This window comes from Dipteris shenzhenensis, chromosome 14 (genome assembly GCF_047967505.1).
Source record: "Dipteris shenzhenensis isolate YYH24624 ecotype China chromosome 14, Dip_SZ_1.0, whole genome shotgun sequence".
Taxonomy (NCBI): Eukaryota; Viridiplantae; Streptophyta; class Polypodiopsida; order Gleicheniales; family Dipteridaceae; genus Dipteris; species Dipteris shenzhenensis.
The window spans coordinates 3,646,497-3,673,600 of NC_141609.1; the positions used below are offsets into that span (position 1 = coordinate 3,646,497).

At 45.7% G+C, this 27,104-nt stretch overlaps 1 protein-coding gene across 3 annotated transcripts in view; it reads right to left on the reverse strand.

The window, feature by feature from the left end:
- The window catches only part of LOC147894080 (uncharacterized), a 233,448-nt gene that overhangs the window by 112,843 nt on the left and 93,501 nt on the right, over nucleotides 1–27,104 (reverse strand). For all 3 annotated transcript variants that reach the window (XR_015542123.1, XM_087385003.1, XM_087385002.1), the window contains exons 9-10: nucleotides 24,289–24,551; nucleotides 20,607–20,720 (exon numbers count right to left, since the gene is read on the reverse strand). Coding sequence is in view for 2 of the 3 variants with exons in the window: in XM_087385003.1 (XP_087241129.1) it covers nucleotides 20,607–20,720; nucleotides 24,289–24,551 (377 nt within the window). In the remaining variant the exon portion in view is untranslated. The remainder of the gene's footprint in view (nucleotides 1–20,606; nucleotides 20,721–24,288; nucleotides 24,552–27,104) is intronic.

Below are 27,104 nucleotides of genomic sequence, written 5' to 3' on the forward strand. Positions count from 1 at the left end.
TAGATGGCCAACTTTTGTAATAATTAATGTGCGTAATTAAATGGTCAAGAGAAGTAACTGCCAAGGTCCAAGGTGAGGGCGTAATGGCATTGACTAGATAGTTCTAATAGGGCTAGGGCCTAGGTGCATCTAATATGTAAATTGCCAAGGGGCAATTGTTTTAAAAGGGAACTCCAAGAGAGGGGTGAAAAAGGATGCATCTAAGTAAGGGCCTAAAATGTGACATGTGGCCAGGAACTATCTAGGGAGATTGGGGTCTCAAGGATAAGGATGAGGGATAATCAAGATGAATTACGGAATTAGACGAATCCTTCCTTGAGAGTTTGGCTGGGTGGATTAATAACTCGCCATCGCCCGTGACTGCGCTAGGGAAGGAATAGTTGACAATAAGGGTTTAACACTTTCCCTCTCCTAGTAGCATTTTTAGTTGAACGGAGCTCAACAATTGGGTTTCTACTTCTAGGCTACGGGAGGATTTTTTTGTTTCCCTTTCAACTGGGCTTTGACCCAGTTGAAGAGGACAAACAGGAAGCTTCTGTTTTCATCAGGTTCCCTGGTCTCCCCTCAGTTTATCACCGGCTTCTTTCAATTATTGGCGAGAGGTTTGGTGTGGTAGCAGAGATCCCCCCTCTTCCTGATAGAGCCTTCTTCGGTTGCTGAGGCGGTCGGGATGGATGGGGTATTCAAAGTTAGGGTCCTTGTCCAAGACCCTAATATTTCACATGACCACATCATGCTACAGCGACCCGATGGGTCTTTCTTCTGCCAGAGGTTCTAGGTTGCAGGTCGGCAAGACCAGTGCAGGATTTGCAGGTCCTCGGGGCACTTCGCCAAAGATTGCCCAAAGAAGAAAAAGAGGCCCAGAAAGCAACCAGCTCATACTTTTGCTTTCGTGGTCGAACCGTAGGGTGCAGATGCCTATCCATGCTCGCATTGATAGATTCTATGTGGATGACTGGGCTCTTGATAGAGGGGGGACAATTTGCATTGCACCTGGTGTCTCCACCTACAACCATTTTCCGATAGTTTTGTCTATCTCAGAGCCCCATCTGAGAGGACGGTCTCACAACATTAGGATCCCCGATGCCTTATACACAGATGAGACTCTCACAGAGGGAGTCTTGGAGATTTGGGTTTCTCACTTGTAGGGGGGGCGGGGCGGGTCCCTCACATGTGGCCACAGCACTTGCCAGTATCAAATGATGCATTTCATATTCAGTCTCAGTCACTTTTGTTTTCGTGGTCGAACCGTAGGGTGCAGATGCCTATCCATGCTCGGATTGACAGATTCTATGTGGATGACTGGGCTCTTGATAGAGAAGGGACATTTTGCATTGCACCTGGTGTCTCCACCTCCGACCATTTTTCGATAGTTTTGTCTATCTCAGAGCCCCATCTGAGAGGACGGTCTCACAACATCAGGATCCCCGATGCCTTATACATAGACTCTCACAGAGGCAGTCTTGGAGATTTGGGTTTCTCACTTGCACCGGGGGGGGGGGGCGTCCCTCACATGTGGCCACAGCACTTGCCAGTATCATCGACTTTTATCACTCTGTCACTAGTGCTCGACGCGGTGAGATACTCAGGCGGGAGATTGGTATCCACCAGTAGTTGGCAGCCTTGCAGAGGGAGGAGCAGAGACGACCTTCAGATGCTTGATCAGAGAGCAGAGTATGCCTTTCATGCACGGGAGTCCTTTTGGATACAAATGGGAGGGAGAGTCAATAAACAGTTTTTCTCTGCACTTGGACCCAGACATAGTAGAGAGAGTGTCAGGCAGCTTGTTGACTCTGACGGCGTTTTGCAATCTCATCCGGATATTGTCATGCACTTAGCGACAGATTTTTATGCATCCCTTCTTTCTGCAAATCCTGACACACAGGCCAGAGATGAGGCTAGAGATGTAGTTTGGCAGAGTTTACCTGTGTTGGTCACACCAGAGATGATATGCTCACTTGATGCACGCTTCACCAACACACAGTTCAGGAATGCTCTGTCCGTCCTTCATAAGGGCAAGTGCCCTGGTTCCGATGGTCTTACTCCATCTTTTTTTACAGCCTTTTGGGATATGATAGGTGATCATATTACTTCAGCCCTGCAGGGCGTTTGGGACTCGGGTGAGATGCCTGACTCACTGACCGAGGGACTCATACACCTTATCCTGAAAGGTGGCAACAGGAATTTTGTATCCCATTGGAGACCCATCACTCTTTTGGGCACCCTATACAAAATCCTTGCCAAGGCAATCAGCATCCGCTTGTAGCTCCTCCTTCCATACCTCATCCATGATACTCAGACAAGCTTTGTGCATGGCACGAGCATTTTTTATAATATCTTTTCTTTTTGGGAAGTCACAGAGTGGGCTATGCAAAGCAGGCAGAGGCTGGCAGTTCTACTCTTGGACTTCGAAAAAGCCTATGACAGAGTAGATTGGGGTTTTCTTGAGGGCCCTACGATTTGGTTTTTCAGATGCATGGATTAGAGGGGTGGCCTCCCTTTACAGATCAGCCCATAGCCAGGTTTTGATCGGAGGAGTAAGGGGTGACAGATTTCAGATTTCGAGGTCAGTTCGTCAAGGGTGCCCTTTAGCACCCTTCCTCTTTCTATTTGTGGTAGAAGCTATGAGTATCTTCCTTAGATCTCAGGCTGATCTTTATGGGCTGAGATTGCCGCTGAGACAGGAGTTGGAGCTTCTTGACTATGAGTTGGCTGATGACACTACAATTTTTATTGAGGCCTCTTCGCAGTCACTTGATTCTTTCCGGACAGCCTTGGATATCTTTTGCTCAGCTGCACGGGCACACATTAGCTGGCATAAATCCTTTGGCTTTTGGATCAGTGATGAGGACACTCCAGGCTGGGGAGTTGACATTGGCTTTTCCTGGATTCAGAGGGGTGTTCCTATCAAGTATTTGGAATGCCAGGTAGGATTGAGCATCTCTTCAAGACAAGAGTTTGCCCCAGTACTAGAGAGTATAAGGAAAAAGCTCATTTGGCCACCGCCTGGTGTGTGTGTGTTCTTGCTGGTGCCGGTCTAGGGATTGCATCACTCAGCTCGTTAGACCAGTCATGAATTTTTTATGGAGTGGACTTGATGGCACGACAGATGTTGCAGCTAGGGTGGCCTGGGAGACCATTATTCTCCCTACATGTGAAGGGGGCCTTAATATCATTGACCCGGACTTGCAGTGCAGGGCCTTGCTTTATAAGGTGGTGGTGAGGGGACTCATGCCAAGGCAGGAACCTTGGAAGGATTTCTTTTTTGGACGCATTCAGGTTTGCACACCTACCTTGGGAGATGATTGGGTGGACAGCCCTCGCTGGATTTTTACTTCAGCCCCTCTAAGATCTCCTCCCTCTCCTCTCATGATTGCCATCCTGAAAGCTTGGGGGAGCTTCAGTAACACTCTTCGAGGGTGCTGCCCTCTACCCTCGAAGAGATTGATAGGTAGCCGATCATTTGGAACGATAGTATACTTGATGAGCATGGTAGACCACTGGGCACCTCCCATCACATGCAGTGGTCTAGATGGGAGAGAGGCCCCGCCTACACAATAGGCACTTGGAAGGCTTTTATCAAGCTACCTAAGGATCAGAGACTACAGTCAGTGAGTCACCTCAGAGGAGTAGCACATAGGATTCAACAAATAGGTGCAACCATCCCGATGGAATGGACAGTTGAGATGCCTATTACTTCCACCACTTGGAAGGCTTTTATCAAGCTACCTAAGGATCATAGACTACAGTCAGTGAGTCACCTCAGAGGAGTAGCACATAGGATTCAGCAAACAGGTGCAACCATCCCGGTGGAATGGACAGTTGAGATGCCTATTACTTCCACCACTTGGATGGGAGCTTTTTTTAGGACAGCAGTTCCTTTACAGTTGATCGCTCTTCGAGGTCTCGAGGAAGATGCGCTGGTCTTTGATGTTGGGGATGGAGGTATACTCTCTAGAGCCACGGATGATATCCTTCTAGAGGTTGCCTTTCAGCTTGTCACGATTGCTGGTTTTGTGGACCATGGAGCGGGCTTGCGGTGGTACTTAGACCCTGACCCTCTGCTCTTGGCCTTGGGATCCTGGGTGGAGGTTGTGGTTATATGGAGGTGCACCTATCAGGTGCTTGCAATGGGACCCAGGAGAGTGGGAGTGGATAGATCATGGGCACCAAGAAAGGGGGATTCCCTTCTTTCGTTTCACAGTTGGTAATGCCAGGAGATTGCAGCTGAGCGTTAGGGGTTGGATTCCCTCCAGAGCCCCCCACTAGGACAGCTTCTTCATCACCGCAGATTTGCGTAGGAATTTCTGGAGGAGGCTCTGGAAATCCCTCAAAAATAGAAAGATCACTCTTTTCATTTGGCTTTCTATTCATGGAGGGATTGCAATGAACCGGTGGAGATCACGATTTGGGGCTGATCCCACTTGCCCTCACTATCATTCTACAAAGGAGTCCGTGCGACATTGCCTTTGGGACTGCAGTCAGGCGAGGACTATTTGGAAAGGGGTTGCTTGGATACTCACCATTTTTCATACTTCCCCTTTCTTCATGACTTGGGGCTCGGTCGCATGGTTATCCCTTACTGGGCCCCAGGTGTTTTATGAGGGTGAGCCCTATTCTTGGGCACTCTCGGTCCGTCGGTAGGTGATAGAGCCCTGCTCTCTTCAGGATGTACCACTTACTCCCTTCAGAGCTTCCCATGCTTCAGTGGACACCTCTTGGGAGATTTTGGCTAGCATTTCCTCTTGGCACATTTAAAGAGCCAGATGTACCTTCACAGGCATCCTCTTCTAGAAGGACTGTTTTTCTTCGAGTTTGGAGAGGTTCTCCCTTTTTCTTGGAGGGTTCTACTGGATTGAGATGGCACTATCAGCCACAATCCTTTCTTTTTTACTCTTGAGCTTTTCATGCATTGCATGGTGTATCCCGTATGGAGCTTGCTCTAACGGTTTTCTTTAATACTTAATAGAAGTCTCTTTTTGCCCAAAAAAAAAAGGGGGACCGTGTCCTTTTATGGAAGGAGCTGCTTCCTTGCTCTTGCATTGTAGAGTCTTGGATCATTGGGGGTGATTTCAACATGGTTGAAATGCCCACAGACAAAAGAGGAGGTAGGGAAGGTGGTATCCACTCCCTAGAGAGAGCAGCCTGGGATGCCTTCCTTTTTCGGTAGAATGGTAGAAATGCTTGGCATGATGATGCTTTCCACACTCAACCATAGTCACTCATGTTTTCTTGGTCGAACAGGAGATTGTAGATGCCTATCCATGCACGGATTGACAGATTTTATGTGGAACATTGGACTCTGGACAGAGGTGGGACAGTATGCATTACATCTTGGGTGTCCACTTAAAATCATTTCCCAATTGTTTTGTTGGTTTCAGATCCTCAGGTGAGGAGCCGCTCTGCCAGTATCAGATTTCTAGATGCCTTCTACGCAGAGGAGGGCCTCACAGAGGCAGTTTTGCGGACTTGGGTATCTCACATGCACGATGGGCAGCTTTCCCCGTCAGATGTAGCCGCAGCCCTCTCATATATTAGCGACTTTAATCATTCCATTGCTCGTATCAGGAGAGGTGAGATCCTCAGGTGAGAGATAGGTATCCGCCAGTAGTTAGAGGGAAGAGCAGAAGAGGCCTACAAATTCTTGGGTTCGGGAGCGCCTTGTTGCAGCAAGGGCTCAGCAGCAATCACTGTTAGATCAGAGAGCAAAGTATGCCTTTCATGTCAGAAAGTCATTTTGGACTCAGATGGGAGGTAGGGTCAACAAGCAGTTCTTCTCTACTCTTGGTCCCAGACATAGTAAGGAGAGTGTTTCACAGCTTGTTGACTCAGACAGAGTTTTACAGACACATCCAAATGCCGTCTTGCAGGTAGCCACAGATTTCTATGCCTCCCTTCTTATAGCAGATCCTGACACACAGGCCAAAGATGATGCTCGAATTGTTATTTGGCAACACTTAACCTATGTTGGTGACTAGAGATATGATAGTCTCACTTGATGAACCCTTCACCAACATAGAGTTCAAGACTGCTCTCTCTTCCCTTCACAAGAGCAAGTGCCCTGGTTCAGATGGGCTTATCCCCTCTTTCTTTATTTCATTTTGGGATCAGATTGGGGGTCACATTACCTTAGCCCTGCACGGCATTTGGGACTCGAGTGAGACGTCAGACTCGATTACGCAAGGCCTCATTCATCTTATCCCAAAAGGGGGTTGCAGATATTTAGTGTCTCAGTGGAGACCGATTACTCTGTTGGGTACGTTGTACAAAATCTTAGCAAAAGCAATCAGCCTTCGTCTGCAGCCCTTTCTTCTAGTTCTTATACACGATACGCAGACAGGCTTTGTGCATGGTAGGAGCATCTTTGATAACATCTTCTCATTTTGGGAGGCTTCTCACTGGGCCATACATAACGGCCATAGGCTTGCCATTCTACCTTTGGACTTTGAGAAAGCTTATGACAGAGTGGACTGGGGCTTTCTAGAGGGTACCCTCACTCGCTTTGGATTCACAAATACATGGATCAAAGGGGTGTCAGCTCTCTACAGATCAGCCCATAGCCAGGTTCTCATTGGTAGAGTCAGGGAGACAGGTTTCAGATTACCAAATCAATCCGTCAAGGATGCCCTTTAGCCCCCTTTGTGGCCGAAGCTATGAGCTATTACCTTAAAGCTCAAGCTAATATTATAGGGCTGAGTCTTCCGTTAAGACAAGAGAATGAGCTATTGGATAGTGAGTTGGCAGATGACACAGCTGTTTTTTTTGGATGCCACACCACAGACACTCACCTCGTTCAGGACAACCTTGGATTTGTTTTGCACTGCAACAGGGGCTCATATTAATTGGACAAATCCAATGGCTTTTGGATTATTGATGAGAACACTCCAGACTGGGGGAGTGACATAGGGTTCACTTGGATTCAGAGGGGTGTTTCCATCAAGTACCTAGGATGCCAGGTTAGGGTGGACATCTCTCCAACATAGCAATTTGCTTCCGTGTTGGAGAGCATCATGAGGAAACTCATTTTTTGAAGTTTTACCAGACTTGACCTTGCATCCAAAGTAGTGGTTGTGAACCAGGTATTATTGGGGTTCATTTTCTCATGTTGGTGCAGATCTAGAGGTTGTATCTCTTAGGTCATGAGACCTATCAGGAACTTTCTATGGAGTGGGTTAGATGGCACATCAGATGTTGTAGCCAGGGTGGCTTGGGAGACCCTCATTACCCCCACAGGGGAAGGAGGTCTCAATATTACTGATCCGAACTTGCAGTGTATGGCCTTGCTCTGCAAGTTTGTGGTGAGAGGATTGATGCCTGGACAGGAGCCTTGGAAATATTTTTTCTTACACAACATTCAGTCTTGTACACCATCTCATGGGGGAGATTGGATGGACAGATCAAGATGGATTTTTACTTCAGCCCACCTTTCCATCCTCCTCTCTCGAAGAAATAGACAGGTAGCTAGTCATGTGGAATGACTCTATATTGGATGAGCATGGCAGATCACTAGGAGTGTCACATTATATGCAGTGGTATAGATGGGAGAGGGGACCTGCTTTCACACTAGGTGCCTGGAAGGCTTTTAGGAAGCTTCCAGAGGATCAAAGACTCTTATTGGTTGGTCACCTTAGAGAGAGTACAGTCACGATGCAGCAGATAGAGGTAGCCATACCAGTAGAGTGGATAGATACAGATGACATGCCGATCACACAGTCCACTTGGTTGGGAGCTTTCACAGAGACGGGTATTCCATTACAGGTTCTTGCCTTGCGGGATGTGCATGAGGAGACCCTTGTCTTTGATATTCAGTCGGGAGGCAAACTTCTCAGATCTTCAGATGATATTCTTTTGGAGGTTGCCTTCTAGCCTATTAGGATTGCAGGTTACATGGAGTGGGGCACGGACTCACAGTGGTATCTTGATCCTGACCCTATTCTCCTGGCACTTGGGTCTTGGAGACTCTGGTTATATGGTGGTTCCCCCGTTAGGTTCTTGCTGTGGGACCCAAGGGAGTGGGAATGGATTGACGAAGGGAACCAAGAGAAGAGCATCCCCTTCTTTCATAGTCAAAAATGCCAGGAGATTCCAGCTTAGCAGTAGAGGTTGGAGGTCCTCCAGAGCTCCTCATTGGGATAGTTTTCAGATTTCTGCAAAGGTGCAGGAAAACTTTTGGAGGAGGCTCTGGAAATCCCTCAGGAACAGAAAGATCACTCTCTTCTTTTGGCTTTCTATTCATGGAGGGATTGCAATGAACATGTGGAGATCCAGGTTCCGGATTGACCCTACTTGTCCTCGGGGATGAGCATTTTCCGAGCGAAATCTTCCGAGTGTCCGAGCGAAGGAAAAAAAAAGCTTTCAACTATGCAAAAATATGGCAAAAATGGATCATAAGAAAACATAGTTTCACTTAAAATATGCAAAGTATTATATCAATGCCTATTTTATACACAAATCTTTACGTGAATCTTTAGGAATGGTGAGAACATAATGGGATGGCTTTTAAAGAAATCCACACGTAGAGTAGACTTCTCTATGAAAATTCCCTTATGATTCTTCTTATAACTTTTACTTAATAGGGAGTGACATTGAAAAACCTCTCTCAACCTATCTTCACGAAAGAGTTTCTTCAAAGAAAACTCATTGAAGAAAGCCATCCAGGTGGTTTCGCTCCCTTCTTTCGTTTCATGGTTGGTAATGCCAGGAGATTTCAGCTGCACCGCAGATTTGCGTAGAAATTTCTAGAAGAGGCTCTGAAAATCCCTCAGAAATAGAAAGATCACTCTTTTCTTTTGGCTTTCTATTCATGGAGGGATTGCAGTGAACCTGTGGAGATCACGATTTGGGGCTGATCCCACTTGTCCTCAATGTCATTCTGCAGAGGAGTCAGTGCGCCATTGCCTTTGAGACTGCAGTCAGGCGAGGACTGTTTGGAAAGGGGTTGCTCGGATACTCAGCATATTTCACACTTCCCCTTTCTTCATGACTTGGGGCTCGGTCACATGGTTATCCCTTACCGGGCCCCAAGTGTTTTATGAGGGTGAGCCTTCTTCTTGGGCACTCTTGGTCCGCCGGCAGGTGATAGAGCCCTGCTCTCTTCAGGATGTACCACTTACTCCATTTAGAGCTTCTCATGCTTCAGTGGACACCTCTTGGGAGATTTTGGCTAGCATTTCCTCTTGGCACATTTGGAGAGCCAGATGTACTGAGGCCTTGGATGGCACCCAGATACACCCATCACAGGTCTTCACGGGTATTTGGACTGACACGGTTCACACTTTGATCACCATATGGGCTAGCATGTAGGGTCCTTCACGGGCAGCCTCTTCTAGAAGGACTATATTTCTTCGAGTTTGGAGGGGTTCTCCCTTTTTCTCGGAGGTTTCTACCAGATTGAGATGGCACTATCAGCCTCAATCCTTTCTTTTTGGCTCTTGAGCATTTCATGCATTGCATGATGTATCCCGTATGGAGCTTGCTCTAACGGTTTTTCTTTAATACTTAATAGAAGTCTCTTTTTGCAAAAAATAATTATATATATAGTAGCATTATAAGAACACAATCAACATGTCTATGCAGGAAAGACAGGTCATTACTGTGGCTATGATATCTTCTATGCTGGAGAGCACTCTTTCTCAGGTGTAGTCTTCCTAATTAAGCATGAGCTTCAGCCAGTTATTGCTTTAAATGACAATCAAGGCAGATGGATTATTCTTCAAAGCATCATTCAAGGAAAGGTGTTTGAATTTGCTTCTGTCTATGCACCTCAATCTTCTCAGGATAGAAGTGCAATTTGGGATGCCATGCAACGATATCCATGGAGATATCATGCCTTTATATGTAGGGATTTCAATAATGCTCCGCAACAGGGTGACAATACATCAGGAAATACTCATATGTTAACCCCTGAAAGACATGCATGGTCTCAATTACTGATGCATCTTGATTTGGTTGACCTTGGGAAGGAATTGCAGGCTTTGTCACCAAGATACACTTTCCAACATAATGCCCTTTCTTCTTATCAGGCACGTTTGGATCGCTGGTATAGTGTAGCTCCGCAACAAAATGATGATTTTACATGCAAAATGTGGATTGACTATGCCTTTGTGCATTCAGATCATGCACCGTTATGGTTGAGGTTATCTTTTTATGATATGCCAAATGATAGACTGCCTCAAAGGCGACCTCTGATTGTCAACAATAGCTATTTGTAGCATGTTGTTTTCAAGGCAATGGTTACTGAAGCATATCAATCTTTGTCTTCTCAGAGCCACTTTGATATTGATAATGCATGGGATTCTTTTGTTTCCAAAATGCAAATTGTAATTAGAGGTTATGACAAAGTCTTACATGAAGACTCTGAGGGAAACTGTTGCTCAGGCCAAATTGACTTGTCAAGACCTCACTGAACTCAATCAACTTCGTCCCTTATCCTTGCATGAGCAAACAACACTATGCCAAGCTAAACATTGTCTTCAAATCAATGATCACAGGAAACTGGCTAAATGGGAAACTAGAGCAAGACAAAGAGCTTTTACAGATAAAGGCTGCTCTTCCAAATAATTTTTTAAAAGCTTGCATCAGAAGAGATTAAAAACAAACATTTGCAGGGTGCTTCTACCTGATGGTTCATGGACTACATCACGGTCACAGCTTGCTTTTGTTTGTGTACATCATTTCTCTCAACAGTTTGGTTCTGCAGATCCTCCCTCGCAGCAGGTTTTGTCTGCAAGAAATTTACTTTTGCAGCATCTTTCTCCTATTATTTCCACTACTCAAGCTTTGGAATTGGAGGAACCTTTTACTGAGAGGGAATTGTCTGATGCAATCAAATCCTCTGGTGGATGGAAATCTCCAGGATGGGATGGTCTTACAGTTGAGGTTTTTCTAGAATATTGGCCTCGTTTGAAGCATACATTGCTGCATATGGTGAACTCTGCTTGGCAAAATCAGAAAATGCCAGACACATGGAAGAGAGGTCTTGTTAAACTCCTTCCAAATAAGCAAATTTGTGAATCTTTGGCTGATTGGACACCTATCACGCTTATGCCAGTCGTTTACAAATTTACTACCAAAATGATTGTTGATTGGCTAAAAGGCTATTTACATGATGGGTTGCATCCTGCCCAATATGGTTTTGTTCCTTGTAGGCATATCACAGATAACATTGCTAATGCTTATGTTGGAATCGAATATGCCAAATATATGCAGCAGGATGTTTTGCTATTGCAAGTTGATATTGCCAAAGCTTTTGATACTGTTAAGTGGGACTTTATTTCATCAACTATGCACGCCTTGGGATTTGGTACAAAAGTGCAGCAAGTTATAAATTGGCTATATCAAGATAGTAAAGCTGCCTGCATACTTTCAGGGGATATTTCTACAACCTGGACTCTTGGTTGTTCTGTTCGGCAAGGATGTCCCCTCAATGCTTTACTATTTGCCATAGCCACTCATCCAATGCTTCAATATATGGACCATCTTTTGGCACTGGCGTGTTGCACGGATTGGAAATTCCTGGCAGCCGTAGCATGATCGCTCAAGCATATGCTGATGATTCTTTCTTTACCCCGAAAAATACTCAGAGCGATCTCTCCATGATTATGCAAGCTCTTTCTACATATGGTTTGGTTGCTGGTCTTCATGTCAATTTTCAGAAATCAAAGCTACTGCCATTGCATGCTAAAGACTGGCATAGTCTTTTGTGGCCTGGGGAAATTATTCCAACTTCTCAATTGATTCGACATCTTGGCTATCCTCTAGGTTGGAGGCTCACTCGTTCTTAACAAATTGATTGGGTTCTCACAAAGTTGAGGGCAAAACTTGAATATTGGAAGCTTGCAACTTGGCCATTACATGTTCGATTGCAAATAACGCAATCTATTTTGATAGCATACATACAATTCTATCTGCCTCTCATCATGTTCACTAAGGTAGATCTGGTTTCCTTTATGTCTGCTATCATGGAGATTTTCTGGTGTTCAAAAAATGGGAAGAAAAGTCTCAGATTACTCTCTATGCATCGTCTCTGCACTCCAAAGATGCACGGGGGTCTGAACATACTCAATATTCAAATGCATATACTTGCTCACAGGAGGAAAATGATGTTGCAGTTTATGCAAGGGGATCAGCCTTGGGCTTTCATGATCCGCTCTCTTTTGTTGCATATTGATACTTCTGCTTTTGGGCCTTGGCAGCCTACACAGTGGGATTTTCTATTTGGCTCTATTCAAGGCAAGATTAGAGGCTGCCCTTTTGTCTCTCGTTTGCTTCTTTATTGGAAGCATATTTTATCCCACTTTGAATGGCATGGCAGGGATTCTTTGTCGGGAAATTCCTTGAGGGCTGAGAATATTTATTGGTCCAAAGTATTCCACCCTCCTTTGGCTATACAAGAACCCAGGCGTTCTTATTTTATATCTTTCAAAGACATTTCTTCTGTGGTGGATGTACTTAAGATGATGGCACTCTTTTATCTTTTTCTACGGCTGCTAGCAAATATGGTTTGGGAGCTCATTATCGTCCTTTATGGCATAAAATTTCTGAAATGCTTTAACCTTTCTTGCCGGTACCTCGTTTGGAACTTCAAGATAGGCTTGAGGATTGGACTCTACAATCTTCTTCCTCTTCAGCCCGTCCTTTCAAGCTCTCACATATCACAGTGCCTTCTCTGTATAAAGTGTTGTTACTTCCGCCTTGGATTTCTGACAGAGCAAATTCTGTTTGGCATATGGATCACCCACTAAAGTAGTGGAGAAAGCGGCTGCGTCTCCTTTGGCATTATAAAGTCCCTCTTCGGCAACATCTTTTCCTTTGGCGAGTCCTACTTGGCATTTTTCCATCTGGGCAGTTACTCGCTCATAGACATATTGCTCCGGCTGTTTGCCACAGATGTCTACATTCTGCTGAATCTGTGCTTCACGTCTTTTGGCACTGTCCACACACTTGTGATTTCCTCGCTCTCATTCAACAGGGGCTTCGAGCCAGATTTTGTTACTACTTTTGGTAGGTTCTTTTGGTTATTTGGTTTTCATCCAGCTAGACAGGGTTTTGATTTATTTTTTGTTTGGGTGCGCTATTGGGCACTGTGGACTCTATGGATGGACAAAAATCATAGCGTCTTTGGTGATCCTACTTTTCCATCTTTTGTTTTTTTCAAACGATCTCTGCGGCAATCGTTTTATGATTGCTTTCAGACTCATTTGATTGATCATGCTGTATATATAGCTTATACTGAGATTTTCAGTTGAGTAGTTACTCCGCTTTTGAAGTAACTATGAATGTAATTATTTTACATCAATAAAATATTTCTTCTCATAAAAAAAAAGTGTGTGAAAATGTCGTCAGTGTCTGATTTCTCAGGAGACTGTGCCTCATTTATTCTGGCATTGTCCATCTTCTCGGCAGTTTCTGGATTCTCTTTAACAGAGGCTACGAGCGAGATTCCCGACTGTTCTCTTCTGGAAATTTTTTTGGCTCTTTGGCTTTCATCCACAACAGAGTTTCATCTTTTCTTTGTTTGGGCTCGCTATTGGGCACTTTGGACTTTATGGACATACCGCAATTGTAAAGTCTTTAGTGAACCCAATTTTTCTTTGTTTGCTTTCTTTAAGCGTTCTCTGCAGCAATCTTTTTTTGATTGCTTGCAGACTCGCCAAATAGATCAGGATGTATATTTGGCTTATACTGAGATCTTCAGTTGATGTATCTTTTAGCGCCTCTTTTTTGAGGTGACTATTCTTGTAATATAATCAATCAAAGCTTTCACTTTTTAAAAAGAGTGTGTGTGTGTGTGTGTGAGAGAGAGAGAGAGAGATACATACACAAAGCAGTCCCAAAGAAAGGGACAGCCAAGTACAAACATTAAAAGATCTCATTTTGTGAAAGCTTTTTGTAATATAATGACAAATAGCTTTCACACAAAAAAAGCGTCATACACACACACACACACATCCCCACATAGAGAGAGAAAGAGATGTGTCACTGAGTTCAAATGTTCATAACCTGAAACCCTATGTGTACTTCAGGACGCAGGTTTTTTGGAGCTGCTCCTTTCCCCCTGAGCTGCTGCCCCCCCTCTCCCTCTCTCAGCCAGCCCCCCCTCCCTCTCTCTCCCTCCCCCTCACCCTCGCTGCCTGCCCTCTCCCTCCCCTTGCTTCTCCTCCTCTCCCTCCCCTTCGCCAGCCCCCTCTCCCTCCTCCCTCCCTTCCTCCACCCCGCTCTCCCTCTTCCCCCTTGCCAGCCCTCCCACCCCCTCCCTCTCCCTCCTCGCTGTCCCTCTCCCCACCCGCTGCCCTCCCTCCCCCGCCCCCTCCCCCTCCCCTGCCCCCTCTCCCCCACCCGCTCTTTCCCCCGCTCCCTCCCTCCCCCTCCTTCCCTCTCCCGCTGCCCCCCCGCCCCCTCCTCCCCCGCCCCTTCCCTCCCCTTCCCCCCCCCCCCCCCCCCTCCCTTCTCCTCCCCCCCCCCCCCCCTCCCTTCTCCCCCGCCCCCTCTTCCCCCCCCCCCTCCTCCCTCCCCTCCCCCGCCCCCTCCCCCCCCCACCCCTTCCCCCACCCTTCCTCTAACCCACCCACCCCCTCCCTTCCTATCCTGCCCCCTCCCCTCCTCTCCCCCGCCCACCTTCTCCCTCCCCGCCTTCAACCCCCTTCCTCCCTCCTAGCCCGCCCCCTCCCTCCCTCCTAACCCCCCTCTTTTCCTCTCCGTTGCCTACCCTCTCCTTCCCCGTCAGCCCTCTCCCTTCTATCCTATCTCAACTCCCCTCCGCTTCTTCTCTCTGTCTCTTCCCCTCTCTCCTACCCTCTCCTTTCTCCTCCTTCCTACGCCCGTTTCAGGGCGTCCCGGGCAGTAGTTTCACGGACGGAGCTTTAACAGTGTTGGAATCGGCCTTTTCACTTCGATTGGCGAATGGATCCCCATTCAGCCAATCTCTGTCCACTTCCACCGGCCGCGAGAACCGTCATTTTTTCAGAAGACGAGTTGCAGCAGCTCAAGAAAGATGTGGAATTAGAGGGCCCCGCATCACTTTTCGCCTGCATCTTTGGGTCACATCCTTCCAAATCACAGGCTAGAGACTGGATGCTGGCGGCATTACCAGGAGATCTTGCCCCACACCTCAGGGATATTCGACTTCTAAGACGTGGATTCTTCCAAGTGATTTTCGACTCCCACGAGTCCACAGTCCTTGTTCTCAAAGCTAATCCCCTGGCTTTGGGTTCGAGGAGGATTTTTCTTTTGCCCTACACCTTGGGCTCCGATCCGGTCGAGGAGGAAAATCAGGTCACATCACTGCTCATCAGGTTTCCTAGTCTTCCTCAGGTTTACCATCGACTTCTTGCTACTATTGAAGCCACTTTCGGAGTGGTCACTGAGATTTTCCTCCTTCCGGGCATGCCTTCTTCCTTGGCAGAGGCAGTTCGAGCGGACGGGGTGCCTCGAGTTAGGGTCATTGTATCTGACCCTAACATCTCAGATGACCACATCATGATTCAGCGTCCAAATGGCTCTCTCTTTCGACAGAGGAATTGATATTTGAGGTAGACAGGATCAGTGCAGGATATGCAGGACCGTTAGGCACTTTGCTAGAGATTGCCCAAGGAAGAGAAAAAGACCCAAGGGGTCTTCTGGTGCGGCTCCTTCACGTACTACCCCGTCTGCACCTCCCCAACGGCCTGTACCATGCACTCCAGGACTACCAAGAGCAGCAGGGCGCCCAAAGCCTGCAGGACTCCCATACCACGTTGGAGAGTGGTCAAAGTGGCTCCTTTACCTCAGGAGGAGACCCTTGATTCGGTTTAGACAGATGCCATCCAGACTCCAGAGGTGGATATTGTTGCAGCCCCAGATACTACAGTTCCACATCACGAGGGGACTTCAGATGCACCAGCCCCAGTCATTTTCGCTTCTAATCACGAGGGGGCTACCGAAACTTCTCCCCCTCATACTGTTCATGCCACAGCTGAGGGAGTGTTTGCACAGATGAGGACTACAGATCCCTCTTTGATCTAGCCACAGGCCTCCTCAGCTCCCAGCTCCAGATCTACTGATAGAGACCTGGTAGGTCCTTCTCCTCCTTCCTCCACGAGTGCACGTCTTCTTCGCACTCCTCGGCCAGACTTGTCACTGGAGGTGCTATTGATATCCTTTTTATCCAGGAACACAAGTTGGATGCCATTGATTGCTCTAAGTCTGGCAAATTGCTTTTTGGTCATAATTTTTTGTCACCTGTCTTGGGCACCAGGGGGTGCACTTCTATTTCAATTTCGCAGTCGGTTCTCCCCTTGGTTGTTGGACACGAAGTCATTATTCCCTCTAGAGCTCAGTGGACTATTCTCTTGATTGGAGGGTGTAAGGTTGGTTTCCTTAACATGTATGCCTCCAACATTAGAGGGGAACATGTCTTTATGTGGAAGGATCTGCTCTCTTGGGCCCCCGTTGTGCATTCATGGGTGATTGGTGGTGACTTTAGCATGGTTGAGTTACCGTCAAACAAAAAAGGGGGTAGAGAAGGAGGACTTCACTCTTTGGAGAGAGCAGCATGGGATGCCTTCCTTTTTCACTATTGTGGCAGAGATACTTGGTTGGACGATGCCTTTCTTATTCAGCCACAGTCCCTCCTGTTCTCTTGGTCGAATAGGAGGCAGCAGATGCCTAGTCATGCACGCATTGACAGATTCTATGTAGATGATTGGGCACTTGACAGAGGTGGATCGGTACGCATTGCTGCTGGGATTTCCAATTCATACGACTTTCCTGTTGTGCTGGCTATCTTAGAGCCTCACTTGAGAGGCCGATCTACCAGCATCAGGATTCCAGATGCCTTGTACACAGAGGAGGATCTTACAGAGGCAGACCTGTAGATATGGGTTTCTCATGTCCAGGGTGGGCAGCCATTGCCATCACAGGTAGCTGCTGCCCTTTTTGGTATTAGCGACTTCTACCTCTCAGTTGCTCGTACCAGGAGAAAAGATATTCTCAGACGTGAGATTGGTGTTCGCCAGCAATTGGTAGCTTTGCAGAGGGAAGAGCAGAAACGGCCTTCAGATGCTTGGATTCAAGAGCGCCTTGCTGCAGCAAGGGCTCATCAACAGGTATTGCTTGATCAGAGAGCACAGTATGCCTTTCATGCACGGGAGTCCTTCTGGATTCAGATGGGTGGCAGAGTCAATAAACACTTTTTCTCTACTCTTGGCCCTAGACATAGTACCTGACAGGCACACCCCTCTAAACCCAAGTGAATTCTATGTCAAGCCCCCAAACTGGAGTGTCCTCATCACTGATCCAAAAGCCATTGGATTTATGCCAATTTATCTGTGCCCCCGCCGCCAAGCAAAATAAATCCAATGTTGTCTTGAAAGAAGTGAGCGTCTGTGGAGTGGCATCCAAGTAAACTGCTGTGTCATCTGCCAACTCACTGTCAAGTAACTCCTCTTCCCTTCTAATGGGAAGTCTCAGCCCAAAGATGTCAGCTTGAGATCTAACATAGCTACTCATAGCTTCGGCCACGAACAAAAAAAGGAAAGGAGCAAGGGAGCATCCCTGACGGACTCATCTGAAGATCTGAAATCTCTCACCCCTTACCCCACCAATAAGTACCTGGCTGTGGGTTGATCTGTACAAGGAGGAAACACCTCTGATCCAAGCATCAGTAAAGCCAAAACGTAGAAGGGTGCCCTCCAAAAAACCCCAATCTACTATGTCATAAGCTTTCTTAAAATCCAAAAGTAGAATGGCTAGATTCTGGCCGCTTTGCATGGCCCACTTTGAGGCTTCCCAGAAGGAGAAAATGTTATAAAAAATGCTTCTGCCATGCACAAATCCCGTCTGAGTGTCATGAATAAGATCTGGGAGAAGGGGCTGCAATCAGAGGCTGATTGCCTTGGCCAGAATTTTGTAACAAGTCCCTAGAAGTGTGATAGTCCCTAGAAGTGTGATAGGCCTCCACTGGGACACTAGATTTCTGCAACCTCCTTTCGGGATAAGGTGGATGAGACCTTCTGTAAGCGACCCGGGCATCTCACTAGAGTCCCAAATACCTTGTAGGGCTGAAGTTATGTAGCCTCCAATCATATCCCAGAATGCAATGAAAAAAGAGGAGGTAAGGACATCCGAACCTGGGCACTTGTCCTTGTGAAGGGCTGAAAGTGCAGTCCTGAACTCTGTGTTGGTGAAAGGTGCATCAAGCAAAACATGCATATCTGGTTTCACCAACAAAGGGATGCTCTGCCAAACAAACTGTCTCGCACCCTCTCTATCCCGTGTCTCAGGATCAGCAGTAAGAAGGGTGGCATAAAAATCTGAAGCTATGCGCAAGACATCATCAGGATCTATCTATAAAACCCCATGTGAGTCAATAAGTTGGGATACACTCTCTCTGGGCTGCCAGGTCGGCTTGGATATTTCTTCCACGCAGCCATTTGCTCCCGTGTTGGAGAGCATCGGGAGGAAACTCCTTTTTTGGAGCTCAGCCAACCTGGATCTTGCCTCTAGAGTTGTGGTGTTCAACTAGGTCCTCTTGGCCACGGCTTGGTTTGTTTCTTCTTGCTGGTGCTATTCTAGGGACTGCAAATATTCTTTGGAGTGCGCTTGATGGCACAGCAGGTACCTTAGCCATGGTGGCTTGGGAGACTCTCATCCTCCCTACACAGGAAGGGGGTCTCAATATTATTGATCCAGATTTACAGTGTAGAGCTTAACTATGCAAGATGGTGGTGCGGGGACTTATGCCAGGCCAGGAACCGTGGAAGGCCTTTATTATTAGCAACATACAGAGGTACACACCTTCTTCAGGAGGAGACTGGATGAGCAGTATTAGGTTGATCTTCACCACAGCACACCTCAGATCACCTTCGTCCCCTCTCATGGTTGCCATTCTGAAAGCATGGGCCAATTTCAGGAGCACTCTTCGGAGGATTCCTCCTTCCTCTCGTGATGAGATTGATAGGCAACCCATCATGTGGAATGACAGTATTTTAGATGATCATGGCAAACCACTTGGTGCCTCACTCTACATGCAGTGGTCCAGGTGGGAGAGGGGACCTGCATCATCTTTGGGGTCTTGGAAAGCTTTCTGCAGGCTTCCAGAGGAGACCAAGTCTCAGTTAACAAGACATCTCAAAGGGAGTGCAGGGAGGATCTTGCAGATTGAGGCAGCCCTTCCAGAGGAGTGGGTAGACACAGATGATATGCCACTCACTTGCTCCACTTGGGCAGGTACTTTTACGAGAGGCGGTGTTCCGCTTCAGGTTTTGGCCTTTCGAGATGCACAGGAGGATGATTTAGTTTTTTCTGTGCAGGATGATGGCAGATTGCTCAGATCCACAAAGGACATCTTGCTTGAGTCTGCTTTTCAGCCTATCAAAGTTGCAGGTCTTTTGGTGTAGGGATCAGATTCAAAGTGAATCCTCAACCCAGACCCCCGGCTACCCTCCACCGAGTCTTGGAGGCTTTGGCTCTACGGGGGAGTTCCCATTAGGTATTTGCAGTGGGACCCTGGAGAGTGGGAGTGGATTGATGCAGGGCCTCCAGAGAAGAGCATCCCCTTCTTTCGTTACACGGTTAGTAATGCCAGGAGATTTCAGCTCAATAGTAGAGGTTGGATACCTTCTAGAGTTCCTCATTGGGAGACATTTGATATCACTGCGGATCTGCAAAGGTGCTTCTGGAGGAGACTCTGGAAATCCCACAGGAATAGAAAGATCACTCTCTTCTTTTGGCTTTCTATCCATGGTGGGATTGCAATGAACCTTTGGAGATCCAGGTTCGGAGCCGACCCTTGTTGCCTCTCTGCTTCGGAGACTATCCAGCATTGTTTATGGGATTGCAGACAGGCGAGGATGATTTGGATGGGGGTAGCCAGGATTTTCAGTCACTTTGTCCACTCCCTATTCTTTATGACATGGGGATCAGTGGCTTGGCTTTCTCTTATAGGGCCTCAAGTATTCTATGAGAGACTTGACTCCTCTCGGGCCATTTTGGTTCGACGTCATCAGATTGAGTCCCGTTCGTTGGATGTGGTACCACACCTTCCTTTTACAGATGTACATGCCTCTATGGATACTTCTTGGGAGATTTTAGCGAGCATAGCATCCTGGCATATCTGGAGAGCCAGATGCACAAAGGCTATGGAGGGTACTCAGGTTCATCCCTCGCACACTTTGGCTAGTATTTGGACAAACACCGTACATACTTTGATGGCCATATGGATGAGTATACAGGGAGACTCCCGTGCAGCCTCAGCTAGGAGGGCGTCTTTCTTCAGGGAATGGAAGGATTCTCCTTTCTTTTCTGAGACTCCTACAGGGTTGAGGTGGCACTTTCAGCCTCAGCCTTGGTTGTTTTCCACCTCACTTTGAGGGGGTTTTATCTATCCTCATGATTTCATGATGTTGTATTTCCGCTCAGAGCTTGCTCTAGCGAGTTTCTTTCTTACTTAATAGAAGTCTCTTTTTTGCCCCAAAAAAAAAAAAAAAACCTATGTGTAAGGACCCAGCCTGTCTGTAGTTCAATTTAGCCCTTAAAAATATTGTTTCCTCGAAATTAATGCATCATGCGGAAAATATGATTTACATGAATAGTGTTTGAAATGTATATAATCAAGATTGCATGCATACCTCCTTTTCCAAGTCACCAACAGCTAGTTGAAGATCTGCCTTTTCTTTTTGAAGTGTCCGCATTTCCTGCTCAAGTTGAGCAGATCTTTCTCGGAGGTCAGACTCCCCCAGTGTCTGTTTAACAAAGAAAATAGAGAGTGTATATTCATTCTCGGCTTGCACCTTCAATCATGCAGCAAAGATAGAAGCGTTTTGAAAAGAACAAAAACTGCTGCATAGCTGTGAAAAAAAGGCCCTTTAATTGTAATCCCAACCTCTCATGTATTATTTGAAAGCCTTCTTCACATCAGTTAGCCATGATACATGCTTACTTAGCAAAATACCCTTACTTTACACCAGTCAGCCACGATACATGCTTACTTTAGCAAAATACCTTTATTTGTGTTAAGTAAAATGTTTTTTAGAATACATAATAAAATAAGAAAAAGTTTAAAACTAGTTCCTTGCAAAATAATGTCTGCAAGGAAAGAATAGTATATCCCAATCTTTTGATGAGAAAGAGACTGCTATTTTTTGGAAATAATGAGGCTTTTATTATGTAGCTACATAAAACAGGATGCAAAAAATGGCTAGAAAAATCAATCTTCTGGATCAAAGCAAAAAGAGAGCTCAAATATGCAGGCTAGATGGGAACTAAACTGTCTGAAATGGCTTAACAAAAGGAAACAGAGGACCCACATGAACTTGAAGCATGTTGAGAAAGGAAGCTTGTGGAAAAATGCTGGATCCATTTAAGACGAGCCACTTAAGACAAAAACCAACTCAGTATCTGCAGCACATAAGCTGAAGGCTTACTATCTAAAGAAGCAACGGATGATCTTACACTGTACATTGAACTCTAACTTGAGCAGACTCCCCAAAAAAGGCTAAAAAAAGGATAAGCCAAATAAGAGGCCAAAGGTTCATACAATCACCTTCGGTCAAGATCATACTTCTTCTTTGTCCACCTCTTGTTTTCTAAAGTATTGCTTCCTCTGATCAAGAAGTTCTAGCATTTCTCTTGCACCACTGAGTCTAGACCCTACATCGTATATTATGGAGCTAGACCATCTGCAGTGGCACAGCATCTATATTATTTGGCTGATGTGGTTGCCCGTTGGAAATGGGGGCCTTGGATGAGTTTTTCTAGATTCCTCAGATTGGCTTAGTTGGAGGCTCTGACTTCTAAAGAGGATCTCTCTTTCTTTGGTTGGTTGGAACCTCCTATCAAAAAACCATCTAGTTTTTTTCAGTACACCACAAGAATACATTATATGATACTTAATATTCTAGACTGCTTCAGCTTAGTAGCTGCATGACTTCTCTATTCATTGGCATCATCACTGGCAGGTACTTAAAGAAAACCAAATTTATGTTCTCTATGCCTAGACAGCATTGTGATTGAGCAATGGGTTACAAGGTTGAAGAGGAGATGAAAATACTCTGTGCCAGCAATGTCATTAATTCACAAGGCTGAAGAGGAGATTCAATAACTCTGGGTTACAAGGCTGAAGGAGATGCAAATACTCTGTGACAGCGCTGTCATTCTCATTCACAAAGTTGTCTCTGGGCCTGCACTCAGCCCAGGCAGGATTTGCTAATTGGTTCTCGATAACAAATCACTATTGATTGGGGTGGTGCTCTACGGGGTTCCACAGACAAACAATCATTGCACTTCGACCCCTAGCCCTTCCACTGGGCATTGCTACCCAGGCCGTACGAGACCCAACACAAAGCTCTTTCCCATTTTCTGTGACACTTTGTACACTCATTCTAGCCTGTTCGTGAACTGTTGTCTCCACTGGTAGTGTCTGCTGCAGGCAGGTCATTAGAGGGAAGGTGACGGAGGACACAAAGACTGTCACATATCTGGCACAAGAATATACATACCCTGAGAAATCAATGGGATGGATGCACGCGAACTCTTGAGCAACCCAAGACAGAGTGCAGGCTTAAATCGAGGTGTGGGATAGTCATTTATAGGTTTTAGAATGCGGTTGACTTAGCTATGGTTGTTTCTTGACACTGGTTGGGCCATTCCCAAGTGATGTACTTTCTTACTTTCCCACAAGTGGTTTGAGTGATAGGGTTCCTAAAGAAGATGTTTGAGGCTTGATCACTTCATCACCTAGTAAAGGAAGATAGCATTCCACTTGAAATAGCTGTCTATTGCATGCAAGTTTCCATTTAGAGTGGGATTCCCCTCGTTATGTGATTCTCAATTTATTTTTTAGTTTTATGTTGTTCTTTGCTCTTTTCTTATTACTTAGTCAAAAAGTCTTTTAAATTAACCTAAGGATAAATCAGCTCCAAAGTTTTCTTATTGGAATTGTTCCATTCAGTTTATCTCAAGATTCATGATGACTTAGATGTCAGTTATCTTACAATAAGATTTCCCCAATCTCTTGGTGGTAGTCTGGCGCATACCAAGATGAAGGTCATGAGGATCAATATCTCTCTCTGAACCTCTAAGGTTTTTTTCTTTGTGCAAACCCATTTTACTTCTGCACTTCCAGTTGTGATAATTGTTTTCAATTAATTGCTAAGAATTCAAGTCAGTTAAGTGAATTGAAGTGGAACTACTATCATGCACAATATTAGCCTTTTTGTTTTTTGTTTTTTACATTTTAGCTTTCTGCTTTGAGCTGACCCTACAGGTTGTGTTATGAATACTTGAGCTTCTCCAGGTTTTGGGAGCATCTCATCCACCCGTCTTACTATCCCAATCGCACCTGGCTCAAGCTACACTTTCTGGGTGAATTTCATTTTGTGCCCTATCTCCTTCTTTAGAGCACTGTGTGGCTTGAAGTTCTGATCATCCACTAGCCTCCCTACATTATAGCATGCAAGCCTTGGAATAAACGACAGATATTCCAGCTTGCTGTGACAGCCAGAGAGCTTGAGAGATTTACAAAATGGCTGAATGTAAAAAGTTCTAGCAGCAGCATGAGGAACTGCTATGGTGACAAGACGCCATGGAGGGCAGATTGACAGATCAGATGGTTCACACAGGTTTAGTTCCCAAAGGTAGCTCAATGTGGTGGATTTTGTGCACGCCAACAGCTGAATCTCACTTATGAAGGAAGAACTTTGGGATCACTGGAGGCTCAGGGGATTCTAGGTGGTAATTTCGGCCTTTGGACAGAGTCCTTCTAGTTCATCAGGGATGCTTTTCGACCACCTAATGTCCTTGGGATAGGCCTCACAGAATCCCACCCACATCTTCTACCAACCTGACCTTTGGTAAGCATAAATATTCTTTTATGCTTTTCTCAAGAAAAACAACTTATGCATGGGAGTAGAATTCAGTGTTGTGGGCAGAAAGACATCGGAGACTCAGCACTGGTATATCCCTTAAAATCCTTTCCTGGAGGAGCAACAGTGACGGTTGAAAGTCCACTACTGTCAAAGAGATTGTTTCCAGAATGTGCACGAGAACCTTACTTTGAAGATGATGTTTTGTATCATAGATGTAATTCTCGCATCTCCAATGAAATTATGTCCAATGGAATGCACTACTGGCAACTGCACAGGATTAGACTCAACACACACGAGACACTACCGTACACTTTAACTTTTGCATGGCACACAAACTTCGTTTCAAGCTATTTGTGGGACAAACAAAAAGCACAATTTGCTTTTTACATTGCTTGAATTGTAGGCTTGCATGTTGTACTTTAATGACCTTCCATCAAAACCTTACCTTTTCTTTGATAGTGGCTTTCAGGGATTCCGTGGCTTGTTGCAACGACCTCAGTTCTTTCTGATACAGCTCTTTCTCTCGTGTTAGCATTGTAAGCGATCGATCTTCAAGTGACGAAACGGCCCTCTTTTCTGGTGGCGCAAAAGCCTCTGCCATGGGTTCAGTGGATCTTGTTTCAGAAGCTTCTTGAATCTTATCCTTGCTGTCTCTAAAGGCTCCCTCATGTTTCTGCTGCAGACCATTCCGTTGCAGTTTCGCAGCACCTAAACATCCAGTTCATATCAACCACACACACACAAAAAAGAAAAAAATCATCTCCTACTGACCATACCATTGTAGTTTTACAGCACGTAAACATTCAGTCCACCCCCCGCCCCACTTTCCCGCGATTCCACACCACACACACACACACAAGTGAAGGGACAAGGCATGGAGCAAACGAAAATGGCAAAGCACATGAAAGGAAACTGAAATAACAAGTGCAAGGCAATAACCAAAATACTCACAGTGATATAAAAGCTTGATGTTGACAATGATGAAAAGACTAGACAAGTACAACACTCAATAGTGTGACACTAGACTCTAGAAAACCCACAATGTATATGGGAAAAGTACCATAGTGATATGTGTAGGCCATCTTCTCCCGGTCGTATTGATGCCCTCTCGGCCTTGGTATGTGCCATGTAGCTTTAGTTATTGGCACTTAGGTCACCTAGTACTTTAAGTGTCTTATGACACCTAGTACTAGTGGTACCACTAGGACACTAGGTCCTAGGGTTCTCTTTTATAGTACTTTGTATTCTCATTTTCATTACATTAGTTGATGTGATGGCTTTCACTTCTTGCTCCACTCTTGTCAGCCTTTTGCTTCTGCGAGCCTACAGTGGTATCAAAGCACTTCCTTCCTAGACCTGCTCCCTATTCCTAGCTTCTTGCTTCCAGCTCCAGCTCCAGCTCCGAGGCGACCCCCCAAACTGCTATTTGTACGATTCTGTGCGGCACGTCAACTGTCGGGGGAAAAAAATCTCTATCCATACCATTCCGTACGGCCGTCCATACATCGCGTCAAAACCTGTCCGTACAGTTGTACAGATTTTCATACAGTTTTCAATTTTCGTACATTTAAGTACTTCGGCATTTGTACAGTTCCGTACCGGCCATACTATTCAGTACTGTCCGGAGCAGACATTGCAGCAGATCTGTAATTTTTTGCTGACATTTGGGGCTTTTGCATTCAGGCTTCGATTTTGCAGTTTTGGGGCTTTTGCAGGACATTGGCAAATTTGGGGTTTTTCAGTTCATTTCCCTTCTTTTGGTTGCAATTTCTTGCAAGACATTGTAGCTTTGGGATTTGGATTGCAATTTCTTCTACAGATTGCAGGACATTGGGTCACATTTGCAGGACATTGGGTCACATTGCAAGACATTGGGCCACATTTGCAAAATCTCTGCAAAATTTGGGGCTTTTCTGTATTTGCCCTCTTTTTGGCTTTTTTGCCCTCATTACATTTGGGGCTTTTGCCAGATTTGCTAATTTTTGCCTTTGATTCTTGGTTACCTCTGCTTCCCTTAGAGGGGGATTTCGACCAGCAACATGAGCCTCCTGCAGGCCCTTCAACAAGCAATGATCAGGCAGCACCCCATGCTGATTTGCAGGTTCCTCTTCCAGCACAAAATGATCCCACTATTCATGATGCAGTGATTGAAGAAAGAGCTGTCAATAGACAGCAAAGGCAAGTTCCCATATGGCTTCTTGACACATTGAGGGACAGCAAACAAGATCAACCTCTTGCTGCCCGGACAAGATCAGGGAATAGACAGATGCATGGTCACTTTCTTGAGTTTGCACTCCTTGCTACAGCTTGCAATGAAGAGCCTTCGTACCATAAAGATGCTTTTGACAACGAAGAGTGGATGAATGCAATGACAGCTGAGCTACAATCTATTGCCAAAAATGACACATGGGAACTAGTAGATCAAGCATGCCATTGGTACCCAGTGGGTCTACAAATTAAAAAGGAAATCTGATGGCAGCATAGATCGACACAAGACTTGCCTTGTTGCAAAAGGGTATGCCCAACAATAAGACATTGACTTTGATGAAACCTTTGCTCCCACTTCCAGGATTACTATGTCAGATATGTCATTGGCATTGCAGCCCATCATCATTGGCAAGTGCACCAACTTGACATCAAGACTGCCTTTCTTCATGGGGATCTACAGGAAGAAGTTTATGTGACACAACCTCCTGGCTTTGAGGTTGTTGCCTCTGAAAACAAGGTATGCCGGCTGAGAAAAGCCCTTTATGGTTTGAAGCAGGCACCTTGGGCATGGTATGCTAAAATTCATGCACACTTACTGTCCCTTGGTTTTCAGAATAGCCCCACAGAGCCCACTCTTTATGTCCGTAAAAGTGGATCCGATTTTTTTGTGCTGATTTTATATGTGGATGACATGTTGATCACGGGCCCTGATACTCAGCATACTGCAGCTTTCAAGGCTGATTTGCAGCAAGCTTTTGAAATGTCAGACATGGGACAACTGCACTATTATTTGGGCATTCAGTTTGCTCATGTTGAGGGGGGTATCATGATGTCACAATCCAAGTATATTGGACCGCCGCTCCTTGATCTTTTTCAGTTTGAGGATTGCAAGCCAATCTCTACTCCAGTGGACCCTGGCTTCAAATTTTCAGCTCATGATGTGATACCACCATGTGATATCACTCTTTACCAGCAGGCTGTTGGATGTCTCATTTACTTATGCCACACCAGACCTGACTTACAATATGTAGTATTCCAGTTCAGCAGCTTCAT